This window comes from Canis aureus, chromosome 37 (genome assembly GCF_053574225.1).
Source record: "Canis aureus isolate CA01 chromosome 37, VMU_Caureus_v.1.0, whole genome shotgun sequence".
Taxonomy (NCBI): Eukaryota; Metazoa; Chordata; class Mammalia; order Carnivora; family Canidae; genus Canis; species Canis aureus.
This window is the reverse complement of record NC_135647.1, coordinates 6,875,953-6,892,132: the sequence shown is the minus strand read 5'-3', so window position 1 is coordinate 6,892,132 and position 16,180 is coordinate 6,875,953. Positions and strand designations below refer to the sequence as shown.

At 43.5% G+C, this 16,180-nt stretch overlaps 1 protein-coding gene across 8 annotated transcripts in view; it reads left to right on the top strand.

Annotated features, from left to right (window-relative positions):
• CDKAL1 (CDKAL1 threonylcarbamoyladenosine tRNA methylthiotransferase) overlaps positions 1–16,180 on the top strand; it is a 662,780-nt gene that overhangs the window by 622,848 nt on the left and 23,752 nt on the right. For 7 of the 8 annotated variants that reach the window (XM_077886099.1, XM_077886094.1, XM_077886097.1 and 4 more), the window contains one exon: positions 11,330–12,428. The exons of the other annotated variant lie outside the window; for it this stretch is intronic. In XM_077886099.1, the coding sequence (XP_077742225.1) occupies positions 11,330–11,521 (192 nt within the window). In that variant the 3' untranslated portion in view covers positions 11,522–12,428. Of the gene's footprint in view, positions 1–11,329; positions 12,429–16,180 lie in introns of those variants that run through there. 8 annotated transcript variants of the gene reach the window in all.

Sequence of the window (16,180 nt, the reverse complement as noted above, 5' to 3'; positions counted from 1 at the left end):
GCTGCACCACCCAGGGATCCCAAGTTTCCAAATTTTGACATGGCAAATAAATAACTTGGGTTCTAAGTGCAGCTAGTAACAAAATCTTCCCTATGTGCCTTCTCTTTGAAGAAGATGACTTAAATCACAATGAATAAGAAATTAAAATAAATGCATCTCCATCTAAAATGCCAGATCTCTAATAATATACCTTTTGGCAAAGCTTGCTACCTCTTGGTTCGTCTAGAACTAAGGAGGTTACATATAAGCAAATCACAAGATACCACTGTTAGCAAAGATTTTTATATTGTATTAATTCTGGCTCCTATTCTATCCTGCCCTCCATACACTTACTTTGGTAAATCTAAGGAGCCAGAAATTAGGCCAGTGTAAGGCATTTGAACCACCATTTGGTGTTAAGTTAAAGAAAGATTAGGAACTTTAAAGAAGATGACAGAACTCAGGTAGAAGCCCACAACCAGAGAGTTGAGGAGGCCTTACCAAGGTGGGACCGCCACCATTGTTCATTCCTGATGATCAGGGACTGAGGTAACACTTTACATTAGAGATACTTACATAAGAGATGCTTCCTTAAGATTACATTTTGGGAATTAAAATGCAATCTTATGATAGAAATAACTTTCAGATATAAAGATGATTTTGTATTTAAAGCAAACTTTACAGAATCAGATTTTCAGGGTCTTTTCTGATAGCATACTGCACTGCATAATGTATATTTTAACATAATTTCCTTGCATTGATCACATATTTGGTTTTGATAGATTTTCTGCATAGGCCATATGTGCAGGCTCAGTTGGAAAAAAAAAAAAGAAGGTGATTCTAAACTCTAATTTATCTTGAGTTATGAGCTATCAAACATTTTTTTCTTCATCCCTGGTAGCTTCCACTTCAAGCTCTAACAATGCCTTTGAGCCATGAGAAAAATTTACACATAATATTTTGAATCCATTAAAAGAAGTTCAGAGCTTAAGAGTTGTTTTTGTATCTCTTGAGTCGGATGAATTATGATCTCACAGAAAATAGTAATTATGTGATGGGTAGATGCCGAGCTTTGATTTTTGGTATGATTATCTCTTTCTTTCATTTGGCTCAGTTCAAGTCAGAGGGTTGGACATCCTGAAAGAGAAGGATCATCCAGACCATGCAGAGGCACATCAGAGCTCTTCCTTTGGTGATCGTCAAGGCAAAATTATTCAGAATATAATCTGAAATGCATTTGATCATATGGTAGATAGTTTAATAATTTATTTTTGGCCTTATTAGCAAAGCCTTGTATTTACTCTGCTGTCATCAAAACAAGATCTAAAACAAGATTATAGTGATTTCGTGTGTGTGGGTGTGTTCCGGTTTAAATTTTTTTTTTTTTTTTTTTTTTTTGCGATTTTAATGACCTGATAGCAATTACACATTTGAGGTGAGAGGATGTGGGGGAAATTACATATGAATAATGTCTAATTTAGAATTGCCTGTGCCCAAAGGGATACAGAAAGGCTGACAGTACTGTGCTCTCGTCACATAACTCAGTGACAGAGGTCTTATGATGTAAATATTCTCCCCAAATACATGAAAAGGTGTCATTGATGCCAGGTTTCATTTGTGGAGCTTGTTACATGCCAGTGAACCTACAAGGCTGATAGATGACAGGTATAACATTCTTTACAGAGATTTCAGGAACTCAAAACTACTAAGATCTTTGGTTCACAGCTCAGTGGGCACTCCTAGCTGTGTGATATTAAAAGGCTCCCAGTTTGAAGAATTGTCTGGAAAAGTAGTGGACAAAGGTAGCTTGGCACCCTTACTCCCTTGTATGTTCTCGTGTCTGGTGATGACACAAAGCACTGGGACAAGATTGTCTGTCAGTCCGAGGAACGGAGCTGGCGCAGGGACCAGTCACAGGGCCCTGGCAATACCTGCAGGTGTCGAGGACAGAAAAACTCATTTAGACGCTGCTCTGCAAGATGGGAAGACAGGTGGCAACTCTCTTACAGGGATATCTTTTATTTGAGCAGAACCAGACCAACTGTTCCTCATTAAAACACATTTTGCAACATGTTCTAATGTGAGCAGATCAAATGTGTGTGTGTGTGAGTGTGTGTTCAGAGAAAATTCAGCAATGTGCCAACTCCAGGTCACATTTACAAAATCTCAGCATGCTTCAGAACTGCAAGATAGGTAGGTTGAAGCATCCCTGCAAGATCTGAGGCTGGCTTTCTTGGAATGGCCTTCTGTAAAGAAACACAAAGTCATACCATTATGTCCATGAGATGCAGTGGCAAGTAAAGTGGATAAAGTCTGCTTGGAAGGACTCTTAGTCCTGATAGTCATTTGGTATGCAGTGCCTTGGCTTTTCTTATTCCTTTATATTGCATTATAAAAGTGCCTCTGATAGGTTTTTACCAAGGTTGAACTTAGTATGAGGAAAGCCAAGCCTCTCATCTGCTCTGCCATGTGTACCTGCTCTCCATAAACTGGGCGAATTGGAATTAAGTCATGTTAACAGTTCCCTAGGAATCCGAGAGGAATGAAAGAATGCATATAGAGCACGTAGAGTCCCTCCAGTCCTGTCATAACCAGCGCCTAAATGTTTCTCATCTACTTAGTGTTTATATATAGAGGTTGTCATCCACCTGTCCTGCTGGATCCTTACGCTTCTGGTTCTGGTGCATATTTACCTATTGCAGTTTGCAAATATTTTTGATAAGAAGGAACGGCAGGAGAAGCCTCTGAACAGCATGACTTTTTCCATTGGAAGGCCACACCTATCCAGCTCCCAAGAAAAGGATAGGATGTTTGCACCTGTATGAAAATATAAATATAGGACATCTTTGTGGCTCAGTTGGTTAAGCGTCTGCCTTCGACTCAGGTCATGATCTCAGGGTCCTGGGATGGAGCCCCACATCAGGATCCCTGCTCAATGGAGAGTCTGCTTCTTCCTCTCCCTCTGCTCCTTCCCCTGCTTGTGCTCTCTCATGCTCTCTTTCTCTCTCAAATAAATAAATTTCAAATATATATATATAATGCAAAGGAACACATAGAAGTACAAATGTTCTTTCAGAGAACATTAATTGACCACCTCCTTCTGGTCTTTTCTCTTTTGGCTGAAAGAGCCATGAGGAGGACCAACATGGTAGCTTAGCAGGTCTGCGTTAGCAGAGGCTGAGCCCCAGAGACACCATCTTCCTCCACCAGGTGCTTCATGGCAGCCAGCCATACAGCTGCTGGGAGGTGCCCTATGCCCTTTTTCCCATAAACATGAAGAACATCGGCTTCTGTTGGGGCCCATTCTCTCGTGCAGCTGGTGCAGCTCTGCCTGAACCAAGCACACCTTCTGGGACAATGAGAACATGGGGAAGTCACACATGCCAGGAGTGGTCAGCACAATAATGTACTCACACATGACAACCCACGTCGGGATCCCAGCAGCCTGTGAATGTGTTGCCTTACATGGCAAAAGGGAAGGAACTTCAGGTACGTGATTCAGTTAAAGGTTGAGATGGAGAACTTATCCTGGGTTATCCCCATGGGCCAGCATAAATCACAAGGATCCTCATTGCTAAAGCCTGTATTACTGGCTTTCAAGATATAGGCAAAAAGCCACAAGTCAGCGCAGCCTCTAGAAGCTCGATAAGAAGCAAGGAAACCAGTCCTGTCCTGGAACTGCCAGAAAGAATTCAGCTTGCTGGCAGCTCTGCTGACACCTCGATTTTAGCCTTTCGGACCTCCAGAACTGCAAGAAAATGAATTTGTATTAAAACCTGAGGTTTACGGCAATTTATTAAAGTAGCGATAGAAAACTAATATGCCATGCTATTTCTCTGCTGGCCAGCTTTCCCCTATTGGTATTATTTTATTTTTGTACCTTGTAGTATTGATGATGTTTGACCCTCTGTTCTATCTACCTAATAATCGAATAAGAAATACAAGGATAAATGGCAATTTATATGGAAAGACTGTGCCTGTGAAAAATGTGAACCTGTCATACTGTGGCACAGGTGAAAACGCAAACATCCTTTCAGCTAGCACTGCCCACCTGCCTCTGTGCTGGGCCCTGGGCACTGGCGAGTCTGCTCTCAAGGAATGTGCACAGGATCATGCAGGAGGAGACAGGCCATTGACCACCACTGACAAGGGCCATGATGAAGGCCAGCCAACAGGATGCCCAGCCCCACAGAGGGGAAGCACCCTGCTCATCTGGGGCTGTGCGCTGGTTGAGAGAGTTTTTCCGACAGGAGGTCCTGTCTGACCAAGCCCTGGGAAAACAATCACGAGAGGAAGCAGGAGGCAGACGGTGGGCGGAGGAGAGCTGGCTGGTTCAGGCTGGGCACAGACCAGGGGCAAAAAGATTCTGTGTACCCTTGTGGGATTGGCAGTGACTTTTTTTAGTTTCCTTGAAAAAAATTTTATAACAAAAGTAAATATTGAAAGAAAAAAGCAGATGTAAAAAATGGCACACCTGACAGTTGAGCCCCTCTTCATAAATTGTGGAGTTTGAGTTTCCCTTGGCATATGAGACAGTTTTAGTTAAGAGCCAGAAGTTCCAGAAGGAACTTTAGTTCCAGAAGGCTCATTCCACAGAGGACAAGCCCAGGGAGTAGGAGACGTGTAGCTTCTTGGTTGTGGTTTAGCGCTTGTGAGGGCAGCATCCAGGACAGGACGTCTTTACCTCGGTACCACTGACAAGTGCCCTGGGAAGCTCTGGCCTTTCCCTGTCCCAGATTACACTGCTGAGATGTAGTACAATAGCCCTTCATTTAGACCTTCTGTAGGAGACCCAGGCGCTCCACTGGGGCACTGGGCGTGTTACCTCTGACCCTGTCGACATCAGCTTATGGTAGATATGGATATCTGCTTCATGGAGGGGGGAGCTAGCCTTAGGGGGCTTAAACCACTTGCCCAAGGTCACACAGCTGCTAAATGTCTGAACCTGGATTCAGTCTCTGCCCTGCCAGAATTTGAACCCTATGCTCCTTGGTTATACACTGTGTGTCTCCTGATGATGCGTAAGGGATGGAAATAACATAAATCAATCAATCATATTTGAGGAGCAATAAAATAGTGACCTTTTAATTTTACAAAGAGAATATATCTATTTTTTTAAATTTTATTTTATTTGACAGAGAAGGAGAGAGAGCACAGGCAGGGGGAATGGTAGGCAGAGGGAGAGGGAGAAGCAGGCTCCCCACTGAGCAGAGAACCCGACGTGGGGCTCCATCCCAGGACCCTGGGATCATGACCTGAGCCAAAGGCAGCTGCTTAACCAACTGAGCCACCCAGGTGCCCCACAAAAAGAATATCTGAGATGGTTTGCCAATTCCATTAGAACGGCAAAATGCCATGGAATGTGTTAGTCTGGAGTTTTACATGCTCAAAGAACTTAATATGCGTGTCTCACTTGATCCCATAACAACCCTCTAATGTGAAAACACTCACAGTATCCCCATCTCTTAGGTGATTTTATGTGCAAACAGAGAGGATGAATCATTTGCCCCCAAATTCTAAGATGGACGTGGGATGAGAGCCCAGAACCAGTGCACGTCCTGCTCCTGGCACTGGTCCCATGCGATACCTCGTTGCACTGAATGTGTTCAGGTGTAGTAAGGAAGGCTTCTCTTTCCTTTCCCAGCAGCACACGGATAGCTGCCCAAGGAAGGAATAATTTGAGATGAACTGTCATTACCATCTAGCCAGACCAGGGTTTTTTTCTGAAGTCTTTGTCTCCATCTGATTGAAATCTGATCTGTAGCGTTCCTGAACATCAAAGTGGTTTTTGTTTGGTTTTGTTTTCAATGTAGGTACTTGGTTCTACTTTAACAGATTTATTACTTTAATAGGATTTGATAAGCTATATTTTTGAAAATTAGTAGGCTACGTTAGGAATTAGCAAGTATGTTTAGGAATTAACCAGGGAAACAGTGAGATTTACAAGGGAGGAATAGCCCGTGTTAATCAAAGTGAACACTTCCCCAGTGTTGTCCTGAGTCTACTGTAACTGGGTCAAAATGGGGATCTTTGTGATTGAACAGTTCGTATCCTGCCTCGTTTCAAATTTCTCTTTCGAGAAAGGCAATTCTGAATGGAGTTTGATTTTTTAAAAAGTGTAAGTTTGAGAGTTGGTGTTTACTTAGTCTTAGCAAGCAATAACGTTTCTCATACTGGGTGTGTTCCAGTTTGAGAGATGGAAGTGCATCTTGAATTTCAAGAATTAATAACTTCTGGTAACGATGTTTAAGAAGTCTAGGGAAGGTTTGAGCCTTCTGTTTATTTTTATTTTTTTTAAGATTTTATTTATTTATTCATGAGAGACACAGAGAGAGAGAGAGAGAGAGAGAGAGAGAGGCAGAGACACAAGCAGAGGGAGAAGCAGGCTCCATGCAGGGAGCCTGATGTGGGACTCGATCCCTGGACTCCAGGATAACGCCCCAAGCCAAAGACAGACGCTCAACCGCTGAGCCACCCAGGCATCCCGCCTTCTGTTTATTTTCCAGAACTATTGACCATACAAAGTATTTCTCTAAGTCAGCTATATACATTGTTCTGTGTCTGTGTGTGTGTCTGTGTGTAACTGTGTGTCTGTCTGTGGTATCTATGTGTCTGTGTGTGTCTCTATGTGTCTATGTGTGTCTGTATGTCTGTGTGTGTGTGTGTGTGTCGGAGTCTGTGTGTGTATGTGTCTGTGTGGGTATTTTTGTGTGTCTGTGTGTGTGTGTCTGAGTCTGTGTGTGTGTCTGTGTGTGTGTGTGTGTGTCTGTGGGTATCTTCGTGTGTGTGTATCTGTGTGTATGTGTGTGTGTCTGTGTGTGCGTGGATATGTAAACTTGTACCTTAACATAGGTTATGTATCATCACCTCAAAGCACTTTTTGTTTAATTGCATCCTAAAAATGCTGCATTAGTTCCTGTTCACGAATACTGCTCCTGTGTAGAGATCTGCCATAGTTGTACGTTTAGATGTTGGAGTGTCTTGGACTTTATGAGAAAGTCCTTCTGTTTCCTGTATTTTTATAGTTTCCTTTCAGTATCCCATTGCTAGTGACAACTGAAGTGTATGAAGCCAGCTGCCACTGATTACAGTCATCTGAGAAACCTTTCTTTCAATTTTATGTTTAAAAATATACCTTCACACTCTTTTAATCAAGATCTTGAGTTGGTAAGAGGTGAGGATATGAAAGAAGCACAGTGCTACCTTGTCCCTCTCCTGCTACGTTGGTTTGTCAAGCACCCACCTTGATCCCAGGGAGAGGGGCAGGTCAGGTGGGTTTCTTGTGGCTGCCCTCGCATGCTGTTGCTCTCGGTGTGATTCTGTGACGCACACTTGGCCACTAGGAACAGGAGGGCAGCCCATCACCAGTTACGTTCAGACTTAGGTGTTTGACGGGAGTGGGTGGGGGGGCAAGGGTGTGGAGGGACCCAAGGAGGAACAGCTGCATCAAATACAAGTATAGCTGATCCACTGTGGCAATTCAATAAGTAACTTTCATGTTTGGAGCAAAATTTTATGGCAAATGAGTTACAAGAAGGAGACGAAATTTTGTGAAATGCTCATCAAAAGTCAAGGGTTCTTTTTAAGGCTGAGAGCAAAAACACTTCACCAGCACTGTAGCTTCGTGAAGCAGAGTGTATTGTAAACTCAACAGAATGCTTAATGCCTTAAGACTTGCCCAGCCTTGTGCAGGTCAGCCTGACCGCCGGCCTGGCACCAGTGATCACCAAGTGACAGCTTTGAATTGCAAGTGGAGAAGCAGGGTCCAGCATTCAGAATGAGGACTGGACCAGGGGGACTGTCCCTGAAGCTGGGAGACATTTCATTTCACAGGCTCACTCTTCAACGGGCCCTTCCAAGGCCCTGTACTTACTTTCGTATTCGTATTTTTTTCTTAAAAAGAAAGCTTCAGTCCCCCACACTACCTGGGTCTACTCCTAGGTGAGGGTGTCTATGAACCTTCTAACATAATACCTGGAAGTGTGAGTGGCATTGTGTGCATAGGGCACAGTCACGTCTACAGGTCTCTGGGGAACAGTCTGTAGTCTTCACTGGCTTCTCAAAGCCATGTATGACTCAAATATGACAAACTCAGACCAAGGAGAAATTAAGCAACCTCTTAGTTAGGGTCTTGTAAGCCCAAAGTTAAGTGAAGGTTTCATTTGTAGAGGCAACATCTTCTTAGTACCCTGAATACATCACAGGACACACAGGTCACCAGCGATCTGGATAGGCACCTGTAGGATGGTTTGCACCTCATCTGCGATCCACGCCCCCACTCACTCACTCACTCACATCCAAACACTTAGTACCTGCACGCTCCTTGCAGCCATGCAGGTCCAAGGACCCAGAGGTGAAGTAGACAGCCTCCCACATTTGAAGAACTCATACCGCTTGTGTCCTTGGAGCTGAGGAAGGCTTGCATTCCTTCCCAAGGCTGCTGAGTCCAGAGGAGCGCTGTCCTTGAGATACAGAGACTACTTTTAGTCAAAATAAAAGTTTGCCAACATAGTCTTCGCCCAAAATATCACACAGAAAGCCAGTCTCACAAGAGAATGGTCTGCTGGGGCGGAGGCAGGTTTGGGTGTACTTCTGGGCTCTGGGCACGGCCCCCACTGCTGCAGGGAAGGAAGCCCCCCCTCTGCTCAGCTGCATGTCCCCTCTTTGAGGCGTGGACACCAGCAGGGTGAGGGCCCACATACCTGTGCAGCAGAGAACTAAATCATGATACGACTGCCGTTGGGTTGGAAAATTTATCCCTTTAGTTAACAGATTGGTGTTTTGTTTTGTTTTGTTTTAACTTTGCAATGAGTCTCCTACAGTCAAAGCAAGATTTCTTGTACATCCACCACACGCATTAGCCAGTGGGCATTGGATTCTAAAGGATATTTTTATTTCCCCATTGCTATACTTCATACCTCTTGTTACTCATCTGAACTAACATCCTGTTGGTTCTCCATCAAACGGCCATTGCCCCTCCTTCCCAAACCTTCAGCCATCATGCTAACCTCAGTGCTCATCACCTCTCACCTCAACTCGCCACTGGATTGTCTATTCCCCTTCTCTTCCCTCCCTCCAACCGAGCCTGCACCTTCCTGGGAATTCCGGTCTCCATGATTCTCCAGTGCACGGTGAGCCCCACACAGAGGGCGAAGGTGTCAGCGAGAGATCCTTAGGAGCTCAGAAGGGAAGAATAAGCAAAATAAGATGGCTGCTGCACACATGTGCTGCTGTGGGTTCCTGGCTCTCCCACAGACATGCCATATGCTGTCCTGCCCTGGCTTGGCCCCTCGCCCCTCACTGTGCTCCTTCCAGCAGTGCTCCCCTGCCCCCACCTCCACCTCCATCTTTCAAAGGCTTGTCTCAGGTCTCAACAGGGGAGGCACCAATTCTAAACCTAAGATGGAGATCTTATATAGTAGAATTAAAATCACGCTTTCAAGCATCTTGACAGCAGCCAGGTGCCCCCTCCTTGCTCCTCTGCACACCCAGCCAAAAGCACCAGGGAACAGAGACCACCCAAAAAGCAGTGTGGCCGTGACTCCTAGTTCCTCATACTCCTTCCAAGCAGGACTTTCCACCTTTTCTTTGTCTGGCACACAGAAAAAGTGACGATGGCCACACAGCACACGAGAGAAACAGAGGGAGCTGCGTGTGGAGGGCCTATGCCTCTGGCCACCCAGACCCATTCAGCTCCCTCTTTGAGTTTGGAGCAGCCCCAGCCAGCAGCACCCCCACCCCAGGATCTCCACCCTGAGGGATATGTTTGCGGAAAAAGATGGCCTCCGTGGTCTCTCCTCTGTCATTCTTTTTTTTTTTTTTTTTTTTTGCCAAGTAGAGATGTGGTTACATCTGTAAAAGTTACGTTTTTTACTGTACATGAATATTATGTTTCATGAATATTGCCTTGATTCTCCATAAACATGCGCTCTCTCTCTCTATCGCTCTTGCTCTCTCTCTCTCATCTATTTTGTGTATAATCTGGAAAATCATGAACTTGGTCTGACACTTCAAGGAAAGGAAATGTGACTTATTCATGCCTAACTTGGGGCCACCGGCCCACGGAGGGTGTTCAGATGCGTCTGTGGTGAAGCAGTAACTAAGTGATAGCTGCTTCTTACATCAGACCTAAAAGCTTCTGCACAGCAAAGAAAACCATCAACAAAACAAAAAAGCAATTTGCTCAAATAGAGAAAATATTTACAAATCACATGTCTGATATCTGAGTGAGTAAAACTCAAAATATGTAAAGAACTCCTACAACCCACTAGCAAAAAAAAAAAAAAAAAAATCTGATTAAAAATGGGTAGAGGATCTGAGTAGACATTTTTCCACAGAAGACATACAGATGCTTAACGGGTACATGAAAGATGCTAATCATCCCTCATCATCAGGGCAGTGCAAATGAAAACCACAGTGAGCTGTCACCTCACACCTGTTAGAAGGGCCGGTATCAAAAAGACAAGAAATAACAAGTGTTGGCAAAGGTATGGAGAAAAGGGCACTGTTGCGAGGGAGTGTAAATTTGTGTAACCACTGTGGAAAACAGTATGGAGCTTCCTCAAAAAATTAAAAACAGAATGATCCAGAAACTCCTGCTTATTTATCTGAAGAAATAACACTAACCCCTGTGTTCATTGTAGCATTATTTACAGTTATCAAAATATGCAAACAGCCTAAGTGTCCATCAGTGGATAAATGGATAGAGAAGATGTGGGATATATATTCCTATGTGTGTGTGTTATGTATATATGAATATTACTCAGCCATAAAAAAGAGGGAAATCTTACCATTTGCAACAACATGGATGGACTCTGGGACACCGTACTAAGTGATATAAGCCTCAAAAGGATAAATATCATTTGGGTTCAATTGTATGTGGAATCTAAAAAAGAATTTAAAAATTGAGCTCGTGGATCCAGAGAACAGATTGGTGGTTGCCAGAAGAGGGGTGGGGGGTGAGCGAAATGGGTGAAGGTAGTCAGAAGGTGCACACTTCCAGTTGCGGCATGAATATGCCCCGGGGATGTAATGTACAGCGCGGGGACTGTGGTTAGCAATACTGTGTTGTGTATTTGAAAGTTGCTGAGAAAGGAGACCCTACAAGCTCTCATCGCAACAGAAAGAGTTGGAACTATGCATGGCAGCGGGTGTTAACTAGACTCATTGTGGGGGTCACTTGGGAATGCAGGAAACATCGAATCATTATGTTGAACTAAGAACAATGTTATGTGTCAGTTGTATCTCAATAAAGAAAAAAAAAAGCTTCTTCTAGGAACTCGTTAGTTGACTGATGTCACAGTAGGGCTTTTTTTGCGTCTTAAAGTCATTTTTTTTCCCGTCTTCATAGGGCTTCAGAAACAGGCCGAGGAGTCACCTGAGCTCGGCTCGCCACCCTTCTGCTGCGGTGCGGCGGGACTCTGCTAGCTCCAGACTGGTGCTCCACTTGCAGAAACTCCATCAAGACTGTGCACTGAGGGTGTCTGTGGGCCTGGCTCTATTTGCTCTTCTTCTGGCTTTTTTGGTCAAAGTCTATAATTAAAACACAACTAAATGAAGCATTTGTGAAGAAGAATAAATTTCTAAGTAAAACCTGCAACGAACGGAAAAACAACCACGTCGGTTCTCCAAGAGCAGTAATCTATCCTGGTCTCACTGCCTCCGCTTCAGCCCTACTTTTTAATGGGCTTCCTCTGTCTCGCATTGAGTTGGGCCATCGGTTATTTGACCTAAAACCTACTAACTGTTGCCATAGCATATCTTCTAAATTAAGCTCCTTTTGGTTTATTTGCAGCAAGAAATGCAAATGGTTGCATTTTTCTTTCACCCTCCAGTCTTCAAGTCAGAACTTCATTGTACCCCGGATCCAGTCATCTTTTCCTGATGTGGGAAGAATTTTGAGACTTCAATAAACATTAACAAAAAAAAAATGTACCTTTTTCCTTATGCTTTGTTTGGAGTCCCAGTGCTACCAACATCTTATTTCTCACAGCAGATGCTTTCCTGGAAGGTTTATATAGAAACCTGTGTTTAAAACAAGAATTATCTTGGAATGCACAGCGAGAGTCACCAGGTAAAGGACTCTCGGTGACATTTTCTAGAAGCATGAGGAATCACCCACTTCTTTGGCACCCACAAACTTTCAAAAACTGGGTTTGTCTAAAACCAGCTGTGCCCCTTTTCTGACAGTTTTGACCGATGACACCAATGTTTGTTTCTACCTGACGCCCTTGGCCTTTACTAAATAGAGTGACTTATTTCACAACAGAAGGAATCGATGTACTAAGCCACCTTAGGAACATCAGAATTTAAATGTTATTTGGATCATCTAGGCACAGGGAATTTGGGTGCCTTCTGGTTACCACAGGACATTTCATCGTTTAACCCACACTCCTGTTGAGCTCTTTTATGTGTCTTTCAGGAATCCAAATTAAAATTAATTTGTGTCATCAGTTGGTACAGCTAAAAGAACAAACCAAGCAAACAAAACTAGTGTCAGTACAGTTCCCCAGTATCTGGCGTGTGCTTCTACAAGGAAAACACGTTTCGGATGCAGACCACCTGCCTGTGCCCCTCCCAAGTCCCCCAGGGGAACATGCCTTTGGGATGGCCCTGGCTAAAGTCTAGAGTCACACTGGGTAGGACACAAGAAGAGCTTTGCGCCCCTAACTGACCCAAGACAAGCCCCATCTCACCCTTTCCCTGCTATTTCCCTCTTACTCCTCCCCTGTTTCTTTCCTCCCCTCCTGCTCTTTGCACCCTAGTCTCCTTGCCTCCACTCTCCTCTCTTCAGTTGTCCTTCCTGTGAAAGAATGGCACACCCAGCCATCCAACAGCCCCACTGCCCCTCACCACCGTGGTGGGGCTTCTCAAGGATTGTTTTAGCCATTTGGGGTTGTTTCCTCTCTGCCTCTACTGTTTCTTACTCCCAGCTGGTCTGCAACTTCATTTTGCCCTTTTGTTCAAAAAAGCAGGGACCAGACCATACGTGGTAGCATTTGCTATACTGGTGAGCAGTTGGCAAGAGGGGTGGCTACGGTCTGAAAATCCAGTTTGCTTTTTTCCATGACCTCCTGCTGGAGGGAGGGAGAAGGGCAGGGTGTGGTGGTTGCTGACAACACAGTTCTCTTGTGGACAGGATGAGCCTGAGAGCCCTAGGAGCAAGTGCATTCATCAGGAAGGCCATCACCTTTCCAGGTCTTTCCTGGCCACAGTGCTACTGCACATGGCCCACCCCTCTGGAGGTAGGCCTGGCCTTGTGACCTTTGTTGGCCAATGCAACAGGAGTGGAAGGGTCCTATCTTTGAGGCAGACACATTCAGAGCTGGGGTACATTCACCATATGCTTTTCCCGCCACAAGGGTGATTATGGGCACACATGTCAGGATAAAGCTTCCCTTGGCTGAGTCCCTGAGGGAGTCCAAGGAGCAGAGCCCCCTACCAGCATGCACTAGACATGTGTAAAACAGGAAAGGAACTTTAGTTGTGTTAAGCCACCGAGATTGGGCATTGTCCACTTAGAATAAGCTATCCTGATTCATTCAAAGAGTCAGCCATGATAGGATGGTTGACTTTGCATTTGTGAATGTAGCTGGTGATGTGCCTAGTATTTTTCTTGTCATGTTTTCCCTTAGTACCAAAGTCCTTTTTTTTTTTTAATTCCCCCCCCCCCTTTTTTTTTTTAATAGTGCCTATTCCTGCTGAAAAGTAACTATGAAGAGATCTATCTTGGTGCATTCAGGCTGCCATAACACATCCATAGACTGGGTGGCTTATAACCAGCAGAAATCTATTTCTCATGGTTCTGATACTAAACAGTTCAAGGTCAAGGCACTGGCAGATTTAATATCTTGTGAAGACTCACTTCCTGCTTCAGAGATGGCCGTCTGCTTCTGCATCTCATATGGTAGAAGGGGTGAGGGAGCTCTCCAGGTCTTGTAATCCCATTGGTCAGGACTCTACCTTCATGATCTGGTCACCTCTCAAAGGCTCCATCTCCTATCATCACTTTTTTTTTTTTAAAGATTTTATTATTTATTCATGAGAGACACAGAATGAGAGGCAGCGACATAGGCAGAGAGAAAGGCAGGCTCCCTACAGGGAGCCTGATATGGGACTCGATTCCAGGACCCCAGGATCACAACTTGAGCCAAAGGCAGACACTCAACCACTGAGCCACCCAAGTGCCCCATCATCACATTTTTAAATAAAGAAGATATATTAATCAGGTTTCTTTTCTCTTCCTCCCTCTCCCTGTTCCTCTCTTTCATTCTGTCTTCATTCATCAAGTGTGAGATAGTCAGTAGAATAATGTAAAAAAAAAAAAATCTTTCGTGAAAACTTTGCTTTGTTGCTGGGAAAATGTGTCTAAACATCAGATTTCCATATGTCTTTCAGTCAAAACATATGCTTTTCTGTTGACTTCAATCCAGGTTGAAAATTTCAGTCATGGAGAGAGAATTGGAGTTACAAATGAAACTTCAAGGGGTTTTATCATAACACAAAGATAGAGGAAGTAAAGGAAGGGCAAGAGGGAGAGAAAGGAAGAAAAGAGAGAAGAAAAAAGGGAAAAAGATATTCTTAAGATTTGCCTGGCCCCTGAGGCACCCCAGGATATTTTAAATTTTTGAGGCAAACACAGTGACATCTGTCAGATACCGTGCAAACTAGTCACTCAAATGGTTCCATTTCAATATTGGAATGCACACTTTTCCATGATGCCATGTCTAAGACTGGATTTTAGGCAGTTGCTGTGACAAAAAAAGCAAGTATAAAGTGAAAATGTGGAACAGGAACTACAGACTTACCTTATTTCACAGTTTGAGAAGTTGTGCAATGCCCAACAGATGCACATGTTCCATTAATCAGTAATTATGGTAATTTTGGAATAAAATATAAAATAAAAATAGATTTACTTCAGTTTACTTATATTACTTTTTCACACAGATTTTATAAGATATTTCAGACACAGGTATTTATTAAATTGTTAGTACCTACCTGCTTAGTAAACAGAATGGTTAGCTGTTTCTATTTGCTAGGAGTGCCATGAATCGAGAAAGCTTGAGAACCTCAGCTCTGTGGCATAACCTATAGAGGATCCATGCCAAATTTATATTTAATCTGGGATCATAATTATTTCTCAAAATATTTTTTAGTCTTTTAATTTATTAATAGTAAGTGTTGGATAAATTTACATTTGCCTTCCCACTGAGCTAGAATTTATGATGTTGAAACTATAAAATTTGCGGTGCATAGGTGGCTCAGTCAGTTGAGCACTGGCTCTTGGTTTCAGCTCAGGTCATGATCTTGGAGCCCTGGGATCAAGCCCCATGTTGGGCTCCATGCTCAGTGGGGAGTCTGCTTGGGATTCTCTCTGTCTTCCTCTTCCTCTCCCCCTCCCTCCCTCTCTCTCTAATAAATAAATAAATCTTAAAAAAGGAAAGAAACTATAAAGAAAAACTTACTGAGTTAAGGAACTTATGTAAATGAGTCAAGGATCTGAATCAACTGGATTCAGACCTCAGTAGTTTCCTCAAATCTCAGTATAAATTAGAGGCAAATAATTTAGGGAAAGAGCATGAGGTTTTTGACATCTGCAGAAGTTCAGTTTAACTTGCAGCCAGGCCACCTTCTAACCTTCATCTGTAAAATAGAGACACGATTCCACTGCAGGATCACTGAAAGATGAAATGGGATCACACATATCAAGCAGTATGTCCTTGGCACACCTAATTTCTTCCCCTTTCATGATTTACTTTGCCCATTTAAACATGAAAACCAATTTTATAAATAAGGCTAGGTGGTCTTAAATTCTGATATTAACACACGACCACCCAAAAGAATTATATATGGAATAAAAAGATTCCTGCCTCAAGGGACTTAGAGTCTAATTCTAACAAACGCAGCAAAGGAAGAAAAATTCAAAGAAAATGGATTGCAGCTGTATTTGAGGAGATCAAATTAATGAATGGTGTGGGGCACAGATTTGGGTGGCCAATCTAAGATCAAGAAGGAGATTTTCCATGGCCAAAGATGAAAAGAGCAAGCAGACTAATAGGAGACCTAGAAGTCATGCCCTCCCCCACCCTGCCTTGGGGGTAAAAGGAAATGCACTATTATTCTTCATTACTTTTCTGTCAATTATTTCCTACCGGTACTGTTTCTAAGGGTTCCATACCCAAAATATCCCAACTGTATAGAG